The 26,605-nt window shown below is 37.6% G+C and overlaps 1 protein-coding gene across 1 annotated transcript in view; it reads right to left on the bottom strand.

The window, feature by feature from the left end:
- Positions 1-26,605, bottom strand: part of ROBO1 (roundabout guidance receptor 1) — a 751,137-nt gene that overhangs the window by 73,097 nt on the left and 651,435 nt on the right. The window contains exons 6-8 of the mRNA XM_075516480.1: positions 14,988-15,108; positions 11,128-11,266; positions 9,719-9,846 (exon numbers count right to left, since the gene is read on the bottom strand). Of these exons, the coding sequence (XP_075372595.1) occupies positions 9,719-9,846; positions 11,128-11,266; positions 14,988-15,108 (388 nt within the window). The remainder of the gene's footprint in view (positions 1-9,718; positions 9,847-11,127; positions 11,267-14,987; positions 15,109-26,605) is intronic.

Here is a 26,605-nt window from a genome sequence, read left to right as displayed (position 1 = left end):
CCCCGCTGCGCTCCCAGCCTGCAGCCCCGAGACAGCTGCCGTCTGGAAACCGGGCAGCCACGTCACCGTGACACTCGCTCTGACCATGCAGGGCAGAATATATTCTCTCACTTTCAGCACAGGGCACGCGCCTAGCAGGCTGGATTTAGCTTACGCCTCTTGACTCGGTAGCCAGAGAAAAAGGGCAGGTGCTCATGTGTACTCAGGAGAGCTAACGTGCTCTAGGAGAAAGCGGTCTGACGATGAAAAAAGGCAAGTATCGCTCCTTGGTGCTGACAGTACAAATAAAGCCTTGAAAATGCAAGTGCATTTAGAGCGGGTACACATACCGGGGAGAGACACAGGCGAGGATATGGCTTTGGAACACGGACGTCACAACACACACAGCGTGGCAGTTCAACACCATCAACTCCAGAACCCATTTTAAAGATCAGCTTAAAAGTGCCATGGATTCAAAATCAACGATTCTCCCTCCTGCAGCAAGCATCTGTTCTCAGCTCTGCGGCAGGAGCAACAAGCAATTCGTTTCAACAGTTTGTTGGTTTCATTATCAGCATTAAAATGTCACTAAGCCTCTCTACTCTCTTTGCTGGCTTAAACTCCACCCTCTGCTGATAAACAGCACAAGATCTGTGCATTAACCAAACCTCCTGCTTGGGTGCTATTCCGTTTTCAAGAGCTATCAAATGGCATTGACTCCTTATGGATTTCTGGCCATTTTGAGATTTAATTTAGGCTGAGAGGTGTTTCTCTCCTCAACTCTAATTGATGGGGCTGGGCAGTAAAATCTGCCTCTATCTCAGCTGCATCTCAGTCGTGGAACTATATTATCTTAATGTCTGCTTCACAGCAGGCTAATGAATCTTCCCCTTAAAACATTTAAAAAGTCAAGATGAAAAGGGCTACACAAGTGTGTGTGTGTGTGTGTGTGTGTGTGTGTGTGTGTGTTTGTATATGCATGCGGAGGAGGAACCTACTGCAAAAAGTTGTAGGAACAGTGTGTAAAATGTACTCATATGTGATTTTTTGATTTGCAACTGATTTTGCTGATACTAGCTACAGAATAAGAAAGTTCATAATCTCTCCTTCTAGGGGAGTCAATGAAGATTTCTACGATAAAAATAAAAAATGTGGAAATAGACTTTGCAGTGTGGTTTTAAAAGGCAGCACTTCTCAGGTTAATACATGTAGTATGCAGTTTAAAACGTTTATAAATCCTGTAGCAATTGCCTTGAGGTGACAAGAGAAATCTGAAATATAGGGGTTAGAATACAGAGAGAGGGAGAGAGGGATTTAAGGTCTTCCAGAAGTTCCTCTCCTGGTCTCCCCTCCCCCTTCCTAAATCATCCTATAAACCAAATATAGGTTTAGGAGGGTCCTCCTAAACCATCCCATAAACCAAATACAATTTAGAGAGCACACTTAGGACAAGTCTAATTCCATCTATTTAAAAACTACAGTAATGCAGTAAACTGTGGAGTCCTGTTTCCCAGGCTTCTCTTTTCGGAGAAGAGTTGTCTTCCCCTGTGTTTAAAAAGAACTGAGGTAATTTTGGGCACTGCTGCAATCTAAGTACTCGTGGCTACAAATATTTATACTAAAGCCTTTTAAAAGAGTGAAAAAAGATAGATGTATTTTACATAAGCTGTGCAGAAGTACAAAAAGATTATGATAGCTGAATACTATTTGAAGAATTCTTAGGAGCTTCCTACTGCATTTTTTGACTTACAGTAAAAGATAGTATAGCTGAAAAGGAAATAGAGTGGGATTTTTTTCCCAGCTGTTTATGATAGCACAGTTTTCATCTTGGAAAGAAGTACTCGAAATCCATAGCAACCTTCTTATAATAAGTTAAAGCTATTTGTGAAAAGTGGCCAAAGCCCCATGATCAATGGATACCAAACACACACTAAGAATGGAAGGATGATAAATCTCTACAGTGCAGTAACTTTTGATCATTAAAAAAATGTTATTTTGGGCATGCAATACTCAGTAAGGAATACTGTCAACTGAAACAGATACTATTTCAAAAGAAAGCTGGATTTCTTTTTATGGGGACACCACACCCCCCACCATAAAGACAACCCAAGTCTACGTATGGGACACTCATACCCGAACTTACTTTTTAATAATGTTAATGGGAAGGTAACTGTGACATATTAACAAATTTTAATTATAGGTAACAAAAATACAATATATAAGAATTCTATACAAGAGGGATTTATACTGGGAATTTTTACTGTGATGGAGGTAGAAAAGGGAACAAGTTGCTTAAGGAAATAAACACAATGTGCAAAAATAAAATAAAATTAAAAATTCAGGAACACTCAGCCTGATTTTCATGCAGTGAAGCAGTGGTTCACCTCTGCCAAAAGTCGATAACGCTATAAAAAATTGCTAGTAGTCCGAAACAAAAGTGTTGCCGCAGCTGTGATGGTCTAGGGACATTAGCAAACATGTTTTGAGGTTTAGTCTTTAGTTATGTTAGTTACGCTCTTCATGGGAAAAAATCTGACAAGATCTGAGCACCCAAGAACTCTGAAGGAAGAGGTACAGAAAAGGCCATCAGACCTTGCTGGTGGAAGACTAGACCACAGCAGAACTCTCAGGTGACTTCTTCCTCTGTACTGAGACCCAAGTATCAATGTGCTACCTTAACTGTGTCAAAAGAGAGCACGGCTGTTTACTTTGAGGGGATGCAAGTCCTAAGTGGGCTCTCATTATGCCCTTGAAAAATGCAAAGAGAAGAGAATCCCCTTCAATGCTGTGTTTAGAGAGCATAGGACATTTAGGAGAACAAGACAAGCAACCTGATGTCCATCCAGACAGCTATGGGGTTTTTATTTCTCAATCCTCTCATCCTATTGCATACTAAAATGGAAAAAAAATTCACCCCAAACTTCAGGAATTAATGTGTGGTCATAGGGGCAAGTGGGGCATGCAGATACTTCCTGCAGAAAATAACGTGAGCATTCTTGTTATTTAGCAGTTTAATCTGAAGAAGCTGTTTTTTTCTTGCACTGGAGATTCTGATACCGAGCCTACTAGGTGATCTAGTTTGTGTATAAAGACTGGAAGATACTTTATTACCAGTTCTTGAGTGTTATTCAGCACCTAACAATAAAATATTTTAGTGTTCAAACAAAACATAATTCATAGTAACAAACGGTACTCAAAACAGCTTATCAAAATAATGTTTGAATGCACTGTTATTATAAGTCAGCATTTTTTTTGTCAAGAACCAATTCAGAGATGACTGATTTTAATGATGCATATAAACTAAGAGAAATAAGAGAGTGCACTATAATCACTGTATAGTCCTTATGAAAATTACTTACAGGATATAAACAAGGCAAAAATAAAGTGTGTATTACCTTTTTATGGATGTCTAGCATAATTTAATAAAGCCTAAGTTTATTTCAGAATGAACATATAGCAGAAGTACTGTTTAATGAACAACCAATGAAAAGTATTATTCCTTGCACTCTATTTAATTTTATACATAAAACCAAAAATCTGCAAACTCAACAACTTGTAGTAAAATTCTATTTTGTCTATTCCAAAGATAGAATTATTGAAATGTTATCTTCAGAACAGCGTCACAAAATAAAGTCTGCAACAGTGAAGCCTGATACAAAGCCAATTGATTTTCCCTAGCCATGGGATTTAGGAAATTGCAGGCACTAGAAAACAGTCTTCAGATTTTCTTTGCTACTTTTTAATTGAGTGCTGAAATATGCTACACAAATCTACTTTTTTCAATTCTCTGCAGCGAGTGATTAAAAGGTAGAATTTTTAAGAACTTTACAGTAAACAAAACCCTTTCAGCAGGAGAAAGTCTCTAGCTTCAACTTATTTTTGTAGTAATGTTTCTCCAAATTATGTGGACCCCTTTTGTTCTATTTGCTCAGAAACATCTGTCTCAAGTCCTTGTTTCAAAGTACTAAATTGCAGGAAGGAATCTCGAAAGTTTTAAAGTGTTATTTCCCTGTAAGCAATTGCTGTCACTGTTGTGAGACTCTATGTAAAAAAATAAAACTCAATTTAAAAACTTAAAAAAACATAGAAGCAGTTATTTATTAAAATATGTTACATGGATTTGAAGCAACTATAAATTACTTTTTTTTTTTTAAATTTCACTAAAATATTTACTGATTCATTCTTTCACCTGTATTTTAGAAATGTTTCAGGAATCTTAGTGTTCATCACTTGCATCAGTAGAACAAGCACCTTCAGGGCACTAATCTAATCTTCAGATAGTTTCCTCAGTTCCTTCTGATTAACTTTCAAGATTTATATTCTTTCACCAGAAATGGGTGGCGGTCAAACTCCTCAGATCCTTGATAGAAATCTGAAGTGCTGTCATAGTTTACAGCAGTCATTAAGGGGGAAAGAGCTGTCTCTTTAAGCTATACAAATCACAAGAGATGGTTTCCTTCATTCAACCTGCCAAAAGTTTATTAATTAAAAAAATCCTGAAATTCATAGGACAATCACTATTCTTCCTTCCTCTTTCATGGTGACTGAAGACAGAATATGGCCTAAAATTAGTTCTTTCAAAAGGAGAAACACTGACTTAAAGAGAGACCATGTAGACAAGTTCAGATTTAAATCCAAATCCTAGTTTTAAAATTCAAGTGCTTAAATTCACCCATGATACTGTGAGGTGTTCACTGCAACACACAATAACCACCATATACCTCAATAGCATTTCTGTAATCCCATAAGAATCTGAATTTTGTCTTTGTGATTTTAACGTAGGTAGCTCAGACGCCTATAAAGCAATTACATTTACAGCCAACTCATAATGTGTACCAGCGGCCTGACACAGTGGAAACATTTATATGGTATCTGACAGATGAAAGAGCAAATCCTATTCCTCTTCATTCCGGGTGGTATTCTCAGCCCTACCCAGAAGCCTTATCAAATAGATGTCTTTTATGTCGTGCCTTGAAGCTACTTTGTACAAAGAGGGGGTGGAAGGAGGAGGAAATTCCAGACCTGAAGCATGTGCCACCTTTTCAGATTAAAATTCCTTGTCAGTTGACTAGTAAAGCAAAATCACAGCCAGAAGTCACTTATCAAAAGTTCTGCTCTCTCTCCACCTTGCAGACAAGCTCTGTTAACCCTAAAATTAATGACATCATAAGCTAAAAAACCTTGATATCAAAGATCACCACTGTAAAATATGAATTGGCCAGTGTAATTTCCCTAGGAATTCTTCTTTTTTCCTGCCAAACTGATAACACTGAATGTGTTCAGTGCCTTTGAATGGCAAAATTTACGTTTTACAGCTCATTCACTGCTGCTGCATGTTTAGGTGCATATTAGGCAGGGCACTGTAACAGGTATTGAGAGCTCCTCCAGAGCCACTGCTTGAGGAAGAAGAGTTAAGAAGAACTCAAAGTTGGAGGATTGTTGTTCACTACCAACCTGCTGGTGACTGATCGACAGTCAGCAACAGCCAGTGTTGGTATTATTCTTGTGAAGTCCTCAAGTCAACTGACCTATTTGACCTGTTTCTCTTTTAAATCCTGCTGAGTAGCAACTACACTGTCATTGCTATAATGGTTCTTGGCCAACTGCATAGTAGGACTTCCACTGGAGCCATAACTTCTGCTTGTATCAGAGAGTAAAGCTTGTTTCAGCATACATGATAAACTTATAAAAGTTTGTTAATTTTTATAATTAATAAAAATAAAATAAATAAAAAGTTATTATAAAAGATGTTTAAAAAGCCTAATTAAGTACTGCAAATGGGAGTGAAGCAAATGGAAGTATAGGGGAAAACATGTAAAACCTTTGGTTGTTAGATTTACTTAAAATTGATTAAATGTGACATTTGCAGATTCTTGAAGAAGCCCTACTTCTACTTCTATTCTTGAAGAAGCCCTACTTCTTTGCATTAATGGTAAATAATTCTCTTTTAGAACTGAAGTTCTGCGGCATACATTGTTGGCAATTTTGTGTGTCTTAGGAACATGGGCTTCAATTACATATATAATAATGAAATACATAATATTATAATTTCTACGGTCCTACTTCAAGGCATAAAACCAAGCAAATCACGTAATAGAAATCTCCACAGAAACATGAAAAGCATCTTGCATATATATTAAATACATACACAATAAATATATCCAAGTTGCTTAGTGCTAAAGCAAGAGAGAAAGCCACTGGTTCCAGAGATGCACTTTTGGCCATTGTTTCTCTTTTCTGGAGCACATCAGCTACTTGGTAAAATATAATGTATTGGTAAAATATAATGTATTGTACTCTGGGCTGCTTCCTGGCAGTTGGTATTGACTGAGGTATTTATTTAATAATTAATCATCTCCTGAATGAAATGCTTCCACATGTATCTAGCAATGTCTCTGGAAGCCTTACATATGCACTACACATTGCTGCAAAATGAAAACAGTGGACTGAGACACTCCAATTTTAGGAAAATGCAAATGACAGCAGGATTACATTTTCTTAACTGTTTCATTTTCCAAGGAGAAAAGATAACTTGACAAACAGTTTCAAGGATGCAGCTTTTAAGCTGCCATAGTAAAAGACTAAGTAAAGAGTTCAAACTTCTATGCCAATACAGAACTCCAAATTTGGTTTAAGAATATAACTGAAATTGCAATAAAAATACAGCATGTGTACTTCATGTCGGAAACACTTATAATGCCCAAAGTTAGGAGTCTGTATAAAGGAAAATAGCTATTCCAATAATCAGATTCTGTGATGCCAGTGCCATGAGCAGGAAGAACATTAAAATGGAATTGATATTCCCTCCCCTCTTTTGTATTTTCTACAGTTAGCATCCTGTTATATATAATGGAACTATATGAGTTGACAGTTCCTAGTCTACGGACACAGATGGGGCCAATTCGCCTAGCTCAGAGGCAGCGCTGTGCTGTTTTCCTGAGACAGGGATCACTGCAGGGCACGCACGATGCACTCCAAGGTCTGATAGATCAAGTAGGGTCAGAGCTGACCTGGAGGTAACAATACTGCCAGATCCAGGGCAGCTCTCTGCTGAGACCCCAGGTTAGCTATTCGCCACGTTTCATCAACACATCCCTGACACCTAGGTATCTCAATTAGCCCCGGTGTTGCACACTCCACCTTTTAATACCCTAGATAACCCTGTATATAGTGCAGAACATACACAGGTCAACCACAGTGCTTGAGGCCTGAAAAACGATGAGTATAGAAGAGGATAAGTCCTCTTCTTAGCAGTGCTACCAACCCTAAGGCCCGAGCAGTGTCCCGATGAGCCCTGCTTACAGCCCTTTCTGCTGTGTGCCATGTTTCTTCAGCGCAGCAGTTCCACTGTACAGACACTTCACAGACGATGACTGCCCCTTTCCTAACACAGACACGCATCTTCTGGGGTTACCATTAACAACTCTCATATTCCTTCTTGGAGTATAGTCTGGCAGGAAAACACCACAGCCTATCGCTGAGATACTGAGGGGCAAAAAACCCAAAACAACCCCCCACAAGAAAACCCAAAACGCAGAGAAACCCAAAACCAAGCAAAATGCCCTCTTTGTCCTTTGCTGAATATAACAAGTCTACACAGTGGCAGGTGTAACTTCTGAAGCCATGATTCGTAACGCAGCCCCCTGTTTACGAAGATGTAACAGAAATAACTCTATTTGGCATAGCAGAACACACATTTATTAATCCCTACAGTCAACTCATCACGTGACAATTAACAAAAGTGCAGAAGAGACTTGTCATTTCCATCCCTTTAATTACCCAGAAAAAATACTACTCCTGAAAAAAAAATTCTCCTCAAAGACCTGTGTGTCCACGAACAGTCAGATCAATGTCATCTTAGCGCTGAAAAAAGATCAAATCTGCCTCTCTAGATGGAGCATAGTCAAAAAGCTGACCCTTTAGGAAAAAAAAAGTGGCTTAAACAAGTGGGAAGAGGAGGGGGGAGGAGGGAAGAAGAGGAGAAGCAGGAAAAAGAAGGAAAAAAGTGAAAAAAATCTGAATGGAAAATGCATGCTTTCTAGAGAAGTCTTCCCCCCCCCCTATAAAACTAGGTCTGCTGCATACTCTACTAAATCGATTTTGATCATAATTTACTACATTACCAACTACAAATTGGCCTTACACATTACAGTTTCTCACATCAATCCCTTTTACGAAGACATTAGTACAAACAGCTCAGGAGGTAATCCATTCACACTGGGAAACAAATTATCCCATAACAATATCCGCAGAGCAAAGCTGTTACAATGTAAATATCTACTGTGTAATACAACTACTTAAATAAGAATCTTGCTGAATCAAGACTTAGGTTATGATCACATTCCTTAAAAGTACCATTTTATTATCAAAATTCAAAAGATCTCACTCTAGATCGCTAACATCTACACACTTATGTCATTTTATATCTAAGAAGCACTGTTAACCTAAATGGGTTACAAGAACATGTTTGCTTATTATTTTGAATAGCATTACAAAGGATTAGGGCTACCAATAGCTTATTTCCAGAAATGTAACTGCTCAACCAGTCATAAAGCCAATTTTCTTAATACTAACATTTTAGAAGATTAACACTTGATATAAGACATGATCTTCAGAACAAATTACCATTTAAAAAATAATTCAATTTTTTTCTTTGGAATAAACTGTGCTTACTGCTTAGGTGTTAATATTTTATTCTAAAACACTGAGCATAAGAGCTGGTTATTTTGCAAACATAAGGTATCAGTTTTGATGTATAAACATCATGATGCCTAACAAAACAGAACATCTCAAAATTCTTGGTTTTATGAGAGCTTCAACAAAAGAATTCCTATTTTCCTAACAGCTACAGATGTTAGGGACACCAAATGTTTCTGGTGGAAGAAGGAGAGCAGGGTAAGGACAAGACCTTTCCTGTTACAGTAAATGTGTCAAAATAGAGGCCTGTTACCAAATAAAATACTTTTAAGCCTATACTTCCCCAGAACTCCATAATGACCAATTCCCACTGAACAGAGAAAAGGACAGAAGGACCATCAGTGTTTAGAAAAAAGCATCAGGATGACATCATCGCCTGTCTGCTAGCCAGGAAAGGAAGAGAGGGATTATCTGAATAGTGAACATCTGGATTGTGTATATAAACGCAATGAAGGATTTTTATATATTTTAGTTCACTGAGTTCCACCGAATTTTTATCTTAGAAAGAAACAGTAGTGCTACGTTATGCTTTTATAATGAAAAAGCAACAAGAATTCCAGTGGCCTGGGTTAGTGTATTAAAAGATACACAAACAGATTTATCATTCACTGCTTCTTTACTGTATTTAATTGAAAAAAATTGGCAGATTCTTGAGCTTACAACTCTTTTCAAGTTAAAACATTGCAGTTTGGTAACACTGGTTTTCTTTTTTCTGTTAGGGTTTTAGATACAAAGATTGTAAGTGACATGATTCTGATCATACTGAAGTTCAAAACATATTCAGTTCCCCATCCCAGTACTGTGAAGACTGCTTACAAAAAACCTGACATCTGAAGTGCTTCAATTTCTTAAGAATACAACTCAAACCAAACTTATATTTTTGCTTTTTTTTTTTAACACAGCATAGAGTTCCTGCATAAGTAGAAAATCTACTAGTTGTGTATAGACTCAACTAGTCTGCATATAGCAACTCTATAAGGTTGCCGTGAAAAAAAATCAACTTTATTCTAGGTTAGAGTACTACGTAAAGAAACATTCTTACCTTGGACTGTTAGAGTTGCTGATGCTTCAGCTTTTCCAACCATATTTTCTGCAACACAAGTATATGAGCCCATGTCTCCTGCCATAACTTTCCGGATTTTCAAGGTATGATCATCACGGATTTCGTATCTTTAAATATACATAGTAATAAACAATGAATAGGAATAATAGAACTTTGTACAATTTCTGTAAAGGGTAAAAATATGGTGGGTTTGCTCTCAAATATTTTTATTCCTACATTTCTCATAGAAAAAAAATATGTATAAATCCTTATAAATTGATAATGTAAAAATAAAGTTTTAAAAGCAAAATATATCTAAATATTTGAAAACCTTATTCTGATTTCATTTGCAATGTGAGTCAGTTCTACTGATGTCAGTAGAATTTCACTGGCGTAATACAATCGTAAAGCTCTGACGCAGAACATTTTAATTGTTAGAACTCTTAACTAGTAAATGTAATAATAGTTATTATTCTCCCTATAATTCTTCTATCTGAATGATTTTTTTTTAATATGGTTGAAAAGAGAATATTGTTCTCAAGAAGATGAGAATTGCTTGAAAGTCAAGATTCAATTCAATTCATTCAATAATTTTTTTAAAGAACAATGTGGCCTTTTACCATTTCCTCTCCTTTCATCACCTCTTTTCTCTTCTTTGTATAATGTAGTCAATGTGTTTCTCTTTATGAGAAGTAGATTTTTCTCTTAAAAATGCTATAGTTTTGATTAAAGCTATAGACTAGATTAACGGGAAGCTGGATTTGGATGACCGGAGCCAACTGTTACAGGGTTTCTTCTTTCAATCCCCTCCCCTAATAGGTTTTTAACTGATGATTGGGAATTCAAAGTAAATAAATAAATAAATAAATATTCTATCACATAATGTATTGCTTTTTAATAAGGTGTTTTATTTTTTGGCCTGAATTAGAGCAGTGACAGAAAAAAAAAGTTAACTGTAAACTTAGTAACAAAAACATGTATAACCAAGGTAGCTTTCTACATTACCAGACTACATTTTATATCAATTGCCATTCTGATATCTACTTCTTGACGTTGTAATCTAATTTACTAGTTGTTACACAGTCTCCAAAACGTTTAGTAATTACAAAAGACTCTTCAGGTGAAGAATTAATCTGTATCAGATATTACTGACTGAACTTATTTTTTGTTGTATTTGTCATGTGTTGTCACAACAACAGCTTGAGAACAAGCCGTTCTTAAGTTTCAATATAAATTATAAATTCAATAATATATAACTTCAAATAGAGCTCAATGGTAATTAGAAAGGTCTTATCAGATCAGCCAGGCCTTCTCCATTCAAGAAAAAGAAATGCTAGCTGTCAAATGTTGAATAGCTGCATCATATACCAAGCTAGATATCATAAAAAAGGGAACTCCATGTACCGCACCTTGCTTTTGGTAATTCCCCATCATCTTTCCTCCATCTTACTGTAGGGACTGGGTCACCTCTTGCCTCACACTTAAACTCCGCGCTATCATCCACAGTTACAGCCAAATTACTGGGTCTCTTCACAAAAGATGGTCTCTCTAAAAGGAAAGGAAAGGAAAAAATGGATTAGTCCAGCAGTTCTGTGCCCGAATTGCGACATTCCCTGAGCTGTGGCTGTTAGAGCAAGGGAAGCTTCCTTCGAATCTGATGGAGGTGCCTCTGCCGCCGCTCCTCTCGCTCCCAGACCCAGGCAGAAGATCCGTAGCCCTGCAGGTGGCCAGCACTGTGAACCTCAGCACAGGAGGCAGACACTCTCAACAGTGGCTCAGGATCCAAGCACAGACTTCCTTACTTCTTATGTATCATCATCACAGCTAATGTATCTAAAGGAAAACACAACCTCCACAGAAAATCTAAATACACATCAATCCTCAGACAGCAGCAGGCCTGCTGCAAGGACCCAGACAAGTGACCACTCATCTGCTGCACTGTTTCAAAAAGACAGAAGACACAAACCAAACATTGTCTCACTGGAGGTTTTGACTCAATGGTGTCTCTAAATTCGAAGGCTAAGTAAGGCCCAGCACAGTATCTCTATGAGGTTGCTTGCAGGTGTCAGCAGCAGCTAGTGTTCGATGCCATCATTTCCAATGCCACATTAGAAAGACAACATTTTCTTTCACTAGCATACATAAAATAAAACAAGTCCAAAAAACCCTACAATGTCATCTCTACAATTTTTGTTCACAAAAATTGCTGTTATCCCTGACTTACGTTGTAGGACATGGATGACCCAAGTCCTGTCTGACCAGAATCAGATTAATTGCTGCATACTTTTGCTCAGGCTTTCTGCAACAAGATGGGATCTCAGTACAGGCTGTGGTATTCTGGCAACCCAGCTACTAGCTGGAAATTTCAGGAAAGGGATAGACACACTTTTCGACCTGTAACAGGGTTCAAAGCTTTATGGTGCTGGGCTATTCACAGTTTTGTAGTTCCACACCAGGCTGGAGTGCAGCGAGGTTTGCACATGCATGAGGAAGAAAAGTGTTTTTAACAATTTCTGGGATACTCCAGGAAGGATTTCCCATCTAGAAAGGCAGCACCAGATGACAACAGGATGTCCATAAAAGAACACGGAAGGTTTAAGAGGAGAGTGCTTGGCAGGTTCCTTTGCCTAAGGCAGATGACCTTTTTGCCTATAAACCTGTGAAAGCTCTGAGGGAGTTGAGAAGGCAGTTGCATGTTTTGACTTGTATGTATTAAAGATATAAATATCATCTCCCTGGAACTGGAAGAGTCTGAAGCCATTGGCACAATCAGGAAGTGTGAATACCCAAAAATACGCCACAAATTTCTCATAAGATTACAAAAGCACCAGGGAGAAGGATAAAGAGACAATCCCATATTCTTAGCATCTCATGTTTGTGTTTGAAATGGTGGTTCCGAATATTACTTTGACTTTGCAGATAAAGATATAGAGATTCAGTGTTATAAAACCTTAATGGTTCAAAATGACTGAAGTGGAAATGTGAACTGAACAAAACCCTTAGAAGTGCTTCCTTTATTCTCGACGATGTCCAGACCAACTTGTGTTGTAGAAAACTTACCTTTGCTTGCAATGCTAGGCAAATAATGTTAGATGAAATAGCAAGTTGATCTTTAAGCTGTCAGTTCTAGCCTGGGTTCATATACAAGAAGTGAGAAATAAAACAGAGACCTACAGACATGAATCTAGCTGTGAATTAAAAAATTACAAATATAGACATTCCCCCCCCGCCCGAGCCTCTTTCTTGTAGGTGCAGTAAAAACGCAATCTGAATGCGAGAAAAGAACATTTCAGATTAAACTTCAGAGTAAGAATAGTTTGGGGAAGAATATTCAATTTAATTATGCAAGAGAAAAAGGACCGATCTGGTAAGGCCAGGACTGCTGCACAACAGCAAAACCCACAAGAGGCACGTTGCTCTCTAGATCAGTTTCCCAAAGGAAGAGTAACAGTCCGAAGACTTTTGTCTGCCCATTCGTAACACTCTTATTCAAATGCATAAACGGATAAGGGAAATCAGCACTGATTTAAGTATCTATCTATGTCATGTGGTAAATACAAGGAAAGCTTAGCAAGGGTCACTTTGAAACTTTCTAATATTACAGTTTCTGGCATGCAATCCTCCCTCTGATCTAAAGCAGAGACCTAAAAGGAAAAGTTCAACATCTAAATAACCAAAACCCATAAACAGAAGATTTATGTTGAAAGATTTTAATATATGAAGTCAGCATATTTCCCATACTTTTTCATGCATATCTAAGGCCTGAGTTGAAAGAATAAGGTGTATTAAAGATTTCTAGACACAGACTGATAAGACGTTCATAGCTTTACTGTCCTGTTTGAAAAGAAACCGTCACTAGTTTTCCCAGGCTGAAAATCAGAAATATTTTTGAAGGGAAAATGAGATGAAGAAAAAGGCAAAGACAGAACTCTCTCTGCAATGCAACCCTCTTACAGGTGTTCAGCAAGAATAATATTTTCCAGCCTGGATTATGTAACAGTCCACCCCATGATTCCCTGGTTAGTAATAGACTAGTGATGAGCAATTAACTGGTACAGTTAACTAGGAGCACAGTGTCAGGACTTTACTCATGTAACTATGACTTTCTTTCAATTCTAGGTTTTGCTTGGAAGTTCTAAAAGTCTATTTGACAATAAACTTCCTCTCAAAGTGCTTCAAAGGTGTCTGCAAATAATAAAAAAAAAAACAAAACCAAAACCAAAACAAACAGTATAGTGGATCATAGGAAGTCTTCCTTAGCTTCTAAAAAGTTACACACTATCTTGCTGGATATTCAGTTTCAACAACTTTAAGATGGCATACAATCTCGTTTTATTATGGAAAACTCTGCTTCAAGTCTGAACAGGACTTCAAGTTGCCTGAGTCCTAACTCTAAAAAGTAGTGAAGACAGATAAAAGTGCCAAAGACTGACAAGACGGATCTTAAACCTGAATTAAAAAAAAAAAAAAAAAAAAGCAAGAGCCAGGACTACTGCAGCAGCACTGTGATCGAAATCAGTGTGTTATGAACCATGGCTTGGATATTCTCATCCTGTGATGATAAAATATCTATTCCTTCTGCAGAAACAATTAAGCTATCTCAAGCCTCCCCTACTTTGAAGTAACACAGGACACATTTTGAATGAAAACTACCAAAGCTGTATCTACAGTGATTATGAGGCAATTCTCCCATGCTGAAGGTATTCTGAGATTGCACTTGGAGTTAGAGCTTCTTTTCTGCCATAGCAACAAAACCTGCAATTTTCAGCTAAGCTCAGTTATCGTAAATGAAAACGTATTTTTTGATGCTCAGAGGAACTACCATTAGGATCACTTGAACAAGTAGACCTGTTGTATCTTTACAACACTCAGTACACACAACTATAAATGAAAGGATAATTGTTTAGAATAGAAATTTAGAATAATTCTGATTTTCTTCAACGAGAGGGAAAAATTAGGCCTCTGCTTCTTAGTGATGTTAATTTTTGTTTTGCTATTATTTTACAATACTGATCTAGTCAGTGGATGCTGGAATTGTTTTCAGTTCGAGAACTAAGTAAGAAAGTGCCTTCCGATAGCAAAAACAGTCCAAGGCGGATTGCAAAGCTATTAAATGCCACCCATTTGCTAGAACACAACCATGACAAAAACATTTTCAACATACACACTGACAAGGAAATAGATGAGAATGATCCTTAATAAAAGGCTTACTAGGAAAAACAAAAGTTGGACATTTTCATTAACAGAGTCTTAAAGGAGGAGTTCTTACCTAAAACAGTGAGCTCCGCAACTTCACTTTCACGTTCTCCAACCATATTTGTTCCAACACAAACGTATTTGCCAGCATCATTCTTTCTTGTGTATGTGATCATAAGCTTTCCTCCTCTGATCTAGGACAAATCAAGGATAGTAAAAAATACTTTAATATGAACTAACGATTTAATACTATTTATTAACTTGAAAAAGGTTTTGTTACAGAGAATGAAAAAAACAAGCTATCAGTGATTTTCCAGATCATACAAAAAAGTGGAAAAAATTAAAAATAACTATTAACCTAGTTTTCTTCTCTTATGCAAAAAGCTTGCCTCTTAGTTTTACATCAATATTTTAAAATCTCTCAGACTTGGACCCCTATTACTCTTTCAGCAACCTGTTTAATGCTTGTTGGCCAGAAGGACTACAATTCCTTCCTATGTACTACTGCAGTTTGATATAATCAGGTGGAGAGGAAAAATTAGCACTAGACATAAATCCCATTTTCACATCAAGTGCTGCAATTACTTTTTTTTGACAAGAAATATGGGTACGTTATCCTACCGTTGATCATGCTAGTTATTATTCATGAATTCTGTGTTTGTTTTGGTTTTCATTTCTAAAGGAAGCAAAGGAAATTTTTTATTCTTTAGTTCTTCACCTTTAAATAAGTAATTTTAAAGGCTGATAAGCAGCTGGGCAGAAGCAATTAAATCCTCACTGGGAAATTAATAACATTCTGCTCTTAATTCTGAATTCAGTTTTTGGAAGATAATGGAATTCCAGTAACCCCAAAATTAGAAAACATACTTCCCCTTTGTGATTCCAAATCTTATTATTTTATTTAAAATTATAAATTAAATGCGTATGAAAATATTTGATCTCCCTTTAAAAGTATTTATTCTCCCATTTGACTGACAATATGGTTGAACAAATTTTAAAGTTCACCAAAACACAGCAAAATTTGTGTAGGCAACTGAATACGTACCATGTTTACCTTAATATACAAAAACGTTACTTAATTACATTCATTACATTTTTAAGTGAACATATGCTTATAAGTCCAATCACATATGAAAACCACTGCAGTTCAAGGTATGGGTGGAAGTAAACAATAAATAAAAGCCACATATGAAGCTACATGGAAGGGTCTAATGTGGTCAGTGACAAGGAGGAGAGTGTTCTCAATATGAGGTATTTTGTTCAAGTTGCCTGCAGCTAGAAATCTATCCCTGAAAATTTGACATCTTGAGCGGTGTTGGGCTCTTATTATCATTGTAAGATGTACGCACACAAAGATGACAGTCAGTTATTGAGATAAATGAACATGCACATCTAACGTAGATAGTGTTGCATACAAATTTCATTCTCTTGCCTTTGGCACTCGTTGTTTGAGAACAGAAAAGATATGTCCTTCATCATCCAGAAATCTAGTAATGCTGAAATTTCAATGGGAATTTGAGGCACGAAGAATGAAAAAATAAAGGTGACCTGCAAATACACATTTTTCAAGAATCTGTGTGCATTTTTACATGGCTGACCGCCTGAAATGGTAAGCATGAGAAGAGAAAGTAACATATAACTAAAAGTCTATCTATATTTATACATTTTTACATCTCCCTAAATCACAGAAAGCTATTTATTTCCAATTAATCTATGCAAAGGATTTTCAAAAACAATTTTAGAAAGATTTCCACATATATTTTGGGGTATTTGTATACGCAGATGTGCAGAAATATATACTTTTCATGTACATCAATACTGAATGCACTGGATTTAACAAAGAAATGTATTTACATATCACAAGAATTTACCAACTCAGCTGATGATTTCAAACCCATGTAAACTGAAAGCAGCAATTTTCATACATGTCTTAAGAGCTTAAGTCCTACTGACATTCAGTAGCACCTGTGCTCCTCTATGATTTTGGCACTTAAGAAAATCCCATTCAAACTCACTACAATATGGCACAACTGTATATTTTGCCTAAATTGCAACCTCCAGCAAGAACTACCCTAGGAATTTCTTCTAGGAATCACCACAAGACTCTTTTCAAAGCATAGATGGAGAGCAGCATTAAAGCAGAAACATTTGAATAACTAAAAAATCATTGAAAGCTGCTTTTCTTCCAAGTTATTTGAGATTTACATAAGGAAGGACAGGCAGAGGAAACATTCCCTCATGGACGTTGAGGCAGACTTCCAAAGACGTGACATGCCTACTGAAGGAAGCTGTGCTTCCAAGATCGTATTCTGAATGTATTTGGCTTATTTTTCCTGAGGGTCTTCCTTTGTTGATCTTGTTTGTTTGTTTGGTTGTTTTCCTTAAAACAGAAGAAGGGTTTAGAACTTTAGCTACAATGATAGCTATGCCACATTAAATTGTGATGAATTACACAGTTACAATAAAATGTACCACAAGTGCGTGTGGAATTACATATGTCTGTAACTAGAGCATTCACAGATGGCTAGAAGAAAGTGTACTTCTGCTGTTGGGTCACTACCCAAGTTTTCCATTAAATTTTAACAATTAGGTAGCCAGCATCTCAATAAGATTGATCAAGGCCTTCTATTTATTAACAAGACATTGCAAGTGAAATCTGTAGCTATGACACATTTACGTTCTATATGTGCAATGTTTGCCACATTTTCTCTCAACAGGAAATGCCAGAAATACCTATGGGCTATGGACCAATGGCTTTAACCAACAAAGTACACAATGAAATACACGCATGGGAACTTTTGTAGGAACACATAAATAATCACTGCTACATTTCTTTGTCTTACTAAGTTCATATCCAGTAATCCAGTACTGTAGTTCATGTCCAGTATTTAGAGCAGTAAAGAGCCAAATCACCTTTGGGGGCAATATCTGAAATCATGCAAATTAGAACTATTCATAGTCTGTGGAAACTTAACAGTTAATCAAGGCATTTTAATTTGAGTCTTTGGCTCTTCTTCTCATATTTGTGCCCCTGCCCCAGAATATACCAGCTGGACTTTATACTAGCAAATGATATAATGGTTTGAAAAGGTGACAGGTAGGGTAACATTTAATCTCAAACCTCCAGAAGAGCTGTTACCATACTGAACAAAAGAGAAGTCCTTTCTTCCTAGTAAACAAGATATACCAAACAGTTATATTACGCTATTCTGGTAGATACTGCATATCATGGGAAAAGAATTGCTTTGCTAACTGCCAAAGCTTTAAGTCCAATTTTGAAAAGATGGAAGTATCACGTTTAATTTATACAGCAATGATGCCAAGGCACTTTTTGACTTTTCATGCTTCTTCAGGATTTTGTTCTGCTCTGTGCCTACCAGCAAATTTATCAGGGCTGTGCAAGTAGAGAATACAGGAATAGTACTGAATACTGATGAGGGAAAAAGATTGTGATCAGTGGTTCACAGATGATCTTCAGTTGCCTGTAACACGTATGGATTGTTGTATGTACGTTAAGAGAATATATGATAGCATGGTGACTTACAAAGACTTATTGAAAGCTATTTTCTATGACCTGTATGCCTGACCACATTTTGCTCCTCATGAGTAAATTGTTCATTCAAGCAAGTCCACTTCATTTATTTCTTTAAACAATAGTCGGAGATGTTCATACAGAAAACTCTAGGCACCCACAGAGTTAACTAGGTCCAGAATTGTAAATTATGGCCACCCAGCAGCAAAAAATCATATACAAATAATGAATCAACTTGGTCAGCCAATAAATCAAATCCATAAAAACTTACCCAAGGGTTCTACAACATACCACCAAGTATTCAGCATAGCTGTACACATATATATACTTATCTTAAGACCACATTTTATATACCTATGTGTGTTGTGTGTGCATGTGTAAATTTCTGTATGTATAAATCCATACCCATCTGTCTGTGTTGAGAAATATTTTTATATATGTGGGTGATTCATTTACTTTTCACAGAAATGTGCTATGTAATATGAGAAAGAATGAAGCCATGAGAGAAATGCTTGGGAAGTCCAAATATAAAGGTGATTGGCTTTTTTTTTTTTTTTTTTTTTTTTTACTTTCTTTTAGCTCCTAGTTTCATTCTATTTAATAAATGAAATCTGCTCTGTTGCAAAATAATTCTAAAGCAAACTTAAATCCCTAAGAAAATGAAATTTAGACTGCAGAGTGAAATACAGACCTCTGTCTGTATAGCCAGGGTTTCTGTATATGTAATACAACAAATTTCACATATTTCAGTCTTCTACAGTACAGCATACATAATATAACATTTTATTTAAATGAAATGTGACGGACATGTGTTATTAACCTGTCAGACACGGTCTTTGCTTTAAAAGTGTACCATCTAATTATAAATGACAATGAAACAGTTAACAAACAAGGTGAGTACAGGCAATTGTAATTAATAGTGTCACCAATGGTAGATACAAGGAAAACAGAGCTTTTTTTTCTTAGTTAGGAAAGACAGAGTTTGCTCATTTCCCTCTATGCGGTCTAGCATCCCAAAACAGGTTAGTATATCCATATTATGACTTATCATTGTAGCATAGACTGTAAAGCATGGAATGTCAGCAATAGAAGACAACTTTGCAGTTTTAACAAAGGTGAGTAAAAAAGAGTATGAATGAATACGCAGCTTAGATTTTTATTTAAAAATGTGTATCTTGTTCCAAACCTTGTGAATCCTGTGTCTTCTTCCCTACCTATTATAGCATGCTTAAATATCAGACACTAGACATCAAAACATGTTTGGAATAGGTCTTCAACAATGATTAAAGTTTGTTCTTGTTCCACTTCAAAGTTCAGACAGAGGAATCTGTCCCGCTTGCAGTTCCATTCTCTGGGACCCCAGGAAGGTACATGCTGCCTCCTCCAGATCAAACACACACAAAACTCTATTCGAAAGAAGTTTAAAACATACTTTCAAGTGGTCTTCCTGTGCCGTAAATCTGTCATGACAAAGTGCAAGTCAATCGTTCCCCCCTACCATACAGACCAACAAAACAGCCTTGCAATGATGACAGGCCTGAAGGTAGAGTCTGTAAAGGATGATGCAAAGTGTATAGGAAGATAGCTTTACTTAAAAAGAAAGAGCATTTGAGGTAGATAAAATGACAATAGATTCAAGCTGCTGCTTCTGGCACCCCTGCCAATCTGGCCAGGATACATCAGAGTCAGAATCGGATTCAAGTCCGCTCGTGAGATTGCCTTCCCCTCTTTTATGGCCTCATTATTAATGGCTGTATCTACAAGAAGATGGATATCTACAAAGGCTTAAGGGTTATCTGTGTCCTGAATTGTTTGGTGACTTCAGAGGGAGCTGAGGGTTATTCAGCACTTGGCATTATCACAAGACACCAAGTATCAGCATTACCATATGTGTTTGATACTTCACCCAACCAACAAGATCGTGGAAACAGCCAAGATGTATGCGGAATGTCATAAATCAACTTCAGAAAAGAAAAATCTATACCTCAGCATATACAATGTTCAGAAGTTTAAAACTGTAACAATCCCAAACTTACTTTCTACAAACATTTGGCTTTTGTTAATCACAAAGGAAGATTTAATTCAAAATAGGCCATACTGGCTCACATTAATCAGAACTAATTTCTGAACAGACAGCTATGTTTATATGAAAATATTTGAACCAGTAAAATACTTTCCTGAAATGTTTTCACAGCTACAGTACAAAACATTTACTATGTAATACTTCCTTTCTTATTATAAACCAAGATTAAAATCCTCCTACAACAAAAGCATGTTACGACTACTTTCATGGCCTTAAATCTGGTCTACCAAGATCTCAAAGAAAAAAAAAGTAGCAAACGCTTGCTTCAGAGACTGTTTTTCATAATGGTATTTACTGAGTACAGAAAACACACTAAACTGAACTAACAGACAACACATAAGCACATCCTATGGGTCAGTAAAAAATATATGGAACTAACCAATCTTTCTGCAACACCCAAGAAAGGCCAACTGAGCCCAACATGGGAACAATGTGTATGTCCTGACAACTACAGTATTTCTGTAAAACTGTAAATTTAACCTCATGCATGAATCTCCCCCGGATGCACTGGTGCGTATATAGCTTTCACTGCAATCAGTGATTGAAATCTGAAATAAAAGTGAACTTGAACTGAACTCGGTGTCTGGTATGTCTTCACTTCTCTCCCCTTAAGCAAGTCAGATGATTTGAAGTATCTGTTACACAGGAATTTTCTCTTAAGCATCACCACCACTGTGTTATTCACACACCTCCAAGGATAAAATCCCAGACCAGCTGGGGTTAATTTGCCACACAAAATCTCTCAGTTTTTAATTATGTTACCTAAAGTATAACAAATGTAATATGGAAAAATAATCTTAACAAACCACAAATTTTAAAACATATAAAAAATTCCTACCTGGTAACCATAAAAGAAACAGCATAGCCCAAATCTGCAGAGGAATTTAGCAGCCTAGTTCCCACTGAGAGTGCCTGCACTGCAAAAGGCAGACGCAAGGTCACTCTGCGGGGCTGTGTCAAAAAGTCACCACGAATGAAGCCACGGGCGCTTTCAGACCGGCTCTCCAGGGACCACAGGGCCCATGTACACGACCAGACCAGACTCTGCAGTGACTTTGCACGCTGCAGAGTAGAGCACTGGGGGGGTGGAGGGGGGAGGAGTACTAGTAGTACTCCTAGTACTAGAGTAGTACTCCCACGTACCATTTCAGAGGAGTACGGACTCTGCTGCTGATTTCAAGGGGATTTAAGTTCCTAACTGTCATAGGTAGTGACCAGTGTCGTCTTTTATAAGCCTGGAGTTAATGTTGGCAGGACAATGACATGAATTTAAGACAACTCGGTATCATGGGGTGTATTTCTGTGACAGGAAATTTCCTACTTTCTCCTAAGGAAAGAGGAGCTGTGCAGAGCATGAGTCTGCAACAGCAGAGTCCTAACTTTCAACTTCAAAGCTTAGAAGCATGGGTAGATAAAACTTCACTGAGACTTGTAATCTGACTAAAGACATTTCTCAGAGTGCAGATCTCGCACAGCCATCATGCCAAAATATGGGATTTTTCAAGGTCCTGATATAGTGTCTCCTAAAAGGAACTGTTCTGACAGGACTCAAGTCATCAAGAGCTTTGAAGTAGACGTTCACAGCTCCCACAAGAAACTGAAAGGCCTTTAACATGCAAAACCAAGACTTAAAAGTATACAATTGTGAAACAACAGCAACAACAAAATCATCACAGTCTGAGAAGAGAGAATAGAAATAAAAAAGAATTATTCAAAATTTCTCTCTTGGCATGGTTCTGTGCAGCGGGTCATTATTTTCAGCTTTGGCTTCAGTCATTCAGTGATCTTCTGAGATACAGCAGATTTGGCTCAGACTCTCGCTTGCCTTGAGGGAAGGGCACGTCCCCTCTGAGACGGGCTGTCCACTGCTGGCTCCTCACTGAAGGGGACGTGAATTACAGGCTCCCGGCTCCTTCCCGTGACCATTGCACTTCCTGCACTCAATTGCCTATGAAAGCTTTCCTCCCTGGGGCTGGCAAAGAAGCTTCCCAAGGGAAGAAGGAATTTCTGTCTTCTTCTGGGGGTAAACCTGAGCTCTTTATGGCACTGAGAACCAAACTAAGCAAACAGAATTTGTCACAGGTGGCAAAAACGCAGTGGATTATTTTATATGTTTCCAAGTTGGTATTTTGACAGTTTTAAATTTTGAGGAAGATTTGACTTCTCATTCAAAACATTTTCTTTCAAAACTTTACAATCAGGTTTACTTCCAAAGAAATGTTGGCACTACCAACTAAGCACTACAGATACACAAATAATTTGCAAAATGTAACCTTGAAAAAATATAAAATGTTTTCTAACATAAATACTAAAAAACTACTGATTCTCTGACTTTTGACCAACATGACACGTCATAGGAATAAGACCATGTTTCAAAAAAAGCACATAAACCTGGCTTAAGTTTCTATTGCATTTATCTCTGAGTCTAAGCTTAGTAGGACTCTAACTTTTATACTAAGACTATGCTGGACATACAGAGTTGTGAAAACATTAAACCTTTCACATCGTTTGTTTAACACTTTCAAAACAAGGAACACATGCGCTGCATTGTTCATTTTTCATGAACAGTTAAACACAAAAGTCATATATTAATCTGCCACATTTCACTCTTCCATCAGCCATCACTGCAGCTCTTCTGACTGCAGCACGTGCAAATCATAAATCACAGATGTCTTTGTATTTTTTGTGGTCTGCACACAAGCTTTGTGCTACAGGACCGAGGTAAAAACCTGCAGTCACAGGCAACCACAAGCAAATCTGACTGTAACTTTCATTTTTATTGAAGGAACACTGAAAAGCCGTTGGGCTAGACAGTACAGCTACAGATGAGGTCTCTGCTTGGAAGATGCTAAAATTTAAACTTACAAAGAATAAGGAGGAGAATGTATGCACAGAGAGGTAAAGATCAAACCTCCCAATTTCCCCAGCCCACACAGCAGCTCTGCGTCATTATTTTCATTTTTGTTCTCAACTTTAGATCCTCCAGACAGACTCAACAGGCAGTGAGTGACCTGCAGATCTCAGTCCGTTCACAAATGCTCAGCCCTCTGTTGCCACAGGGGACTACACAATACAAGCTGATCTTTAGCAATGGACAGTGAAGCCAGGAGCTACGAGTTTCTGTTATTCTTAAAATAAGCCAGCACAGGTTGCAATCAAGCAGAACAAGGCATACACTGTTCCCATTCTCTAGACGTACTGGGATCATTGCTCCCTGATGCTCACACGTTTCCCATTGCCATCCTTTAACTATGGGCTGGTTTTGTTTGTGGGCTACTGCTAGGCTTGCCAATGAGAAATACGGCTCCAGTGTCAGCAGGCACAGGCTGCCTACCGGTTCTGCTCTTCCCACTCAGCCCTTGCCTTTGGAGCCACAAACCGCTTCCCGCTCCCCGTGTAAATGGCAGCGGGTACCGTGTGAGTAGCCAAGGAGACTGAAGCGACCCAAGCCTGAAGAATGGCACCTCTCCCCTTGCCTCCTCTGCAGCTGCTGGCTCTTGTCTGCCCGCGGTTGGGGGCTGCCCCAGCTATTCAGGGGGGCTGTGGAGCCTTGCTGGGATAATTGCTTCCTTTGCAGCAGTTTCTTGCTATTCTTCTCAGATGCTACGGTGGGTTTAAATTCCCGGTACAATTTTTGTTGTTGTTGAAAGGGTATTGTAAACTGCATCAATGGAAAAGGTGGAGAAAAAAAAAAGTGGCTGGAAGTGGGAAGAAACTGTTCTGGACACTGGAAATATCAGCTGCTCAACTTTTTCCATTTGTATTTACAAAGCAAAGTTAACTACGATCTAGCTGGCCAAGTTCTGTATGGAAATCAGTGTCTCCTGTTTGTGGCAGTTTGCTATTGGTGGAATGGGCTTGTAAAAGAGCAGAGAAATTGAAATTACTCAGCAGTTTCACTTTCCCAGTTTTTCCTGTGGCTGCATGCATGCCTTTTTTTAAACTAGTACTATCCTAACGTAAATAAGAAACTTCGATGTCTTCGGTGCGAGCAGTGTAAAAACATATAATGAATAGGAAGTGATCTCTACAGAAAACTAAAAGTGTTACCTGATCAGATTTCAGTTCCTTTGGCATGAATTACCTTTTTTATGACAGCGACAGGAAGTTAAAAACTGCAGTTGCATTCCCATAGTAAACTTTCCTCCCTAAAAACACAGACACAGCCACACTAGGCTTCTAAAACAGATACAAACCCAAATGTTCAGTCTGAAGTAAATACTTAACTTTCAAAGACATTACTTTTTCTTCGCCAGCTACTCAGCATGACACACAGAAAAGAAGATATACCTTTGTATTTAAAAGACGTATCTACCTAACATCCTGGCCACATTTTTTAAAAGTGGATGGCAAAAATTAGGAGTCCTTGGCCACTGGGTAAGGTAAGGGGCCGTCAACACTCCTGACTATTAGATGGACATATTGACATGTCCAGGTAGTCAAGTTTGCAATTCCACTTTCAAAATCTGGTCCTGAATGCACATCACCAAAAGGCACTGCCTGTAGCCCATGGCATGCAATACACTGAGTGCCATCCCGAACAATCGGGGACCATTTACAAATGGGATGAGTAAGAGCTGCCCTCAGCTGGAGCCCCACCAAGGTCTGAACTCACGACTCCTGAGACATTCTATGACTCCAATCAGCACCCCAAATACATAAAAATATTTCAAGGAAAAACATTTATGACCGGCATTTCTCTGTGTTGTTCCTGTTACTGCAAAGTTTTCCTTTGCTGCTTCCTTCCCATGCTGATGCACCTCAAGGAAAAGTAAGAAAAATGATGCAAAAACACACACCAAAAAATGCTGGGAAAAGTCGATGGATGTGAACAGGCATGGAAGACAGTATTTAAAGGACTGTCTTGATAACATCTATGCAAACAAAAGACCTTATCAATAAGCTTCCTTAGTCTTCTTGCCTCCTTTTCCAACACATCAAACATTAACAGGATCAACCACTACTGCAATGCGTAAACAAACTTCAGCAGGCCACGTCAGTACCGACGTCTGCACCAAGGTATAATATTACAGACAATTTTGTTAACAATAAAGTTCACTTTTTTTATCTTAGAGGACACATTTGTCCCAACACAGGTTTTGCTTATTTATGTCAAGAAAAGGTAAAGAAATGATACTTGCTACCCTTGCAAATTAATTTGTAATGGAAGACTAGTAATGCGGTTTTCAAACCCTAAATAGAGAGAACTTTCAGAAATTAAGGGAAAAAGTTCTAAAAAACCTCAAGCATGATAAGCATAAAAACAAAATAGTCAGCTGAATTAAGACTTCATCAACTATGCATTGTACTTTGCATTATACTATCAGGCATTATACTTCACATACTTCTTACAGACTTTTTCTAAGACAGCCATACTGTTGACTGTTTTGAAGAAAAAAGAAAGCCAAATTCTACTGAAAACTGAAGTCAGTCATGACCAAAAAAGTCCGAACTTTAGAGAATGTCTGATATAGAGGGGAAAAAATCATTCTGATGATTCTCTTCACCTTTCAAACAGTTCCATGTGTTATTACACATTTGACAAAAGTGCCACAAAATCTTAAAAAGTTTCATCCTTTGATGAGATCCACTTTCAGCCTGTTTTGCTTTAGTGGTTTCAGTGGATTGCAGTGAAATGCTACATGTTCTCCCCAGACCTAAAGTTTGGCAAGAATTGTTTGGTGGGATATAATATGAATATTTCTACTACATTTCAGAAAAATGCTTAAATAGTCCTTAAATTTCTGAATACTGAATTCTAAATACTGAAATTCTGGCAAATCCTATTAGATTTTAAACTTTTGTTCAAGACCTGTAAGAACTAAAGCATAAAGGCGGTACTACAGATATTATTACTGACACTTTCAAACATCCATGCAAAGAACAATCTGATATGCAGGCCATTCTATGCATAGAATATTAAAATATCATATTTTCTGTATTTAGAGTTGCCTTTAATAACATGTTAGATTGTGATCTAGGCTTATTCTGCTTACATGGCAAGCTAATTTCATAGCACGATTACCTGGAAACATACCACAAAGGTATGAGCTTATGATCCTAATGGTAACTTTTC

This window comes from Mycteria americana, chromosome 1 (genome assembly GCF_035582795.1).
Source record: "Mycteria americana isolate JAX WOST 10 ecotype Jacksonville Zoo and Gardens chromosome 1, USCA_MyAme_1.0, whole genome shotgun sequence".
Classification (NCBI taxonomy): Eukaryota; Metazoa; Chordata; class Aves; order Ciconiiformes; family Ciconiidae; genus Mycteria; species Mycteria americana.
Note: the sequence above shows the minus strand (reverse complement) of the source record. Positions and strands in the feature narration are given on the sequence as shown.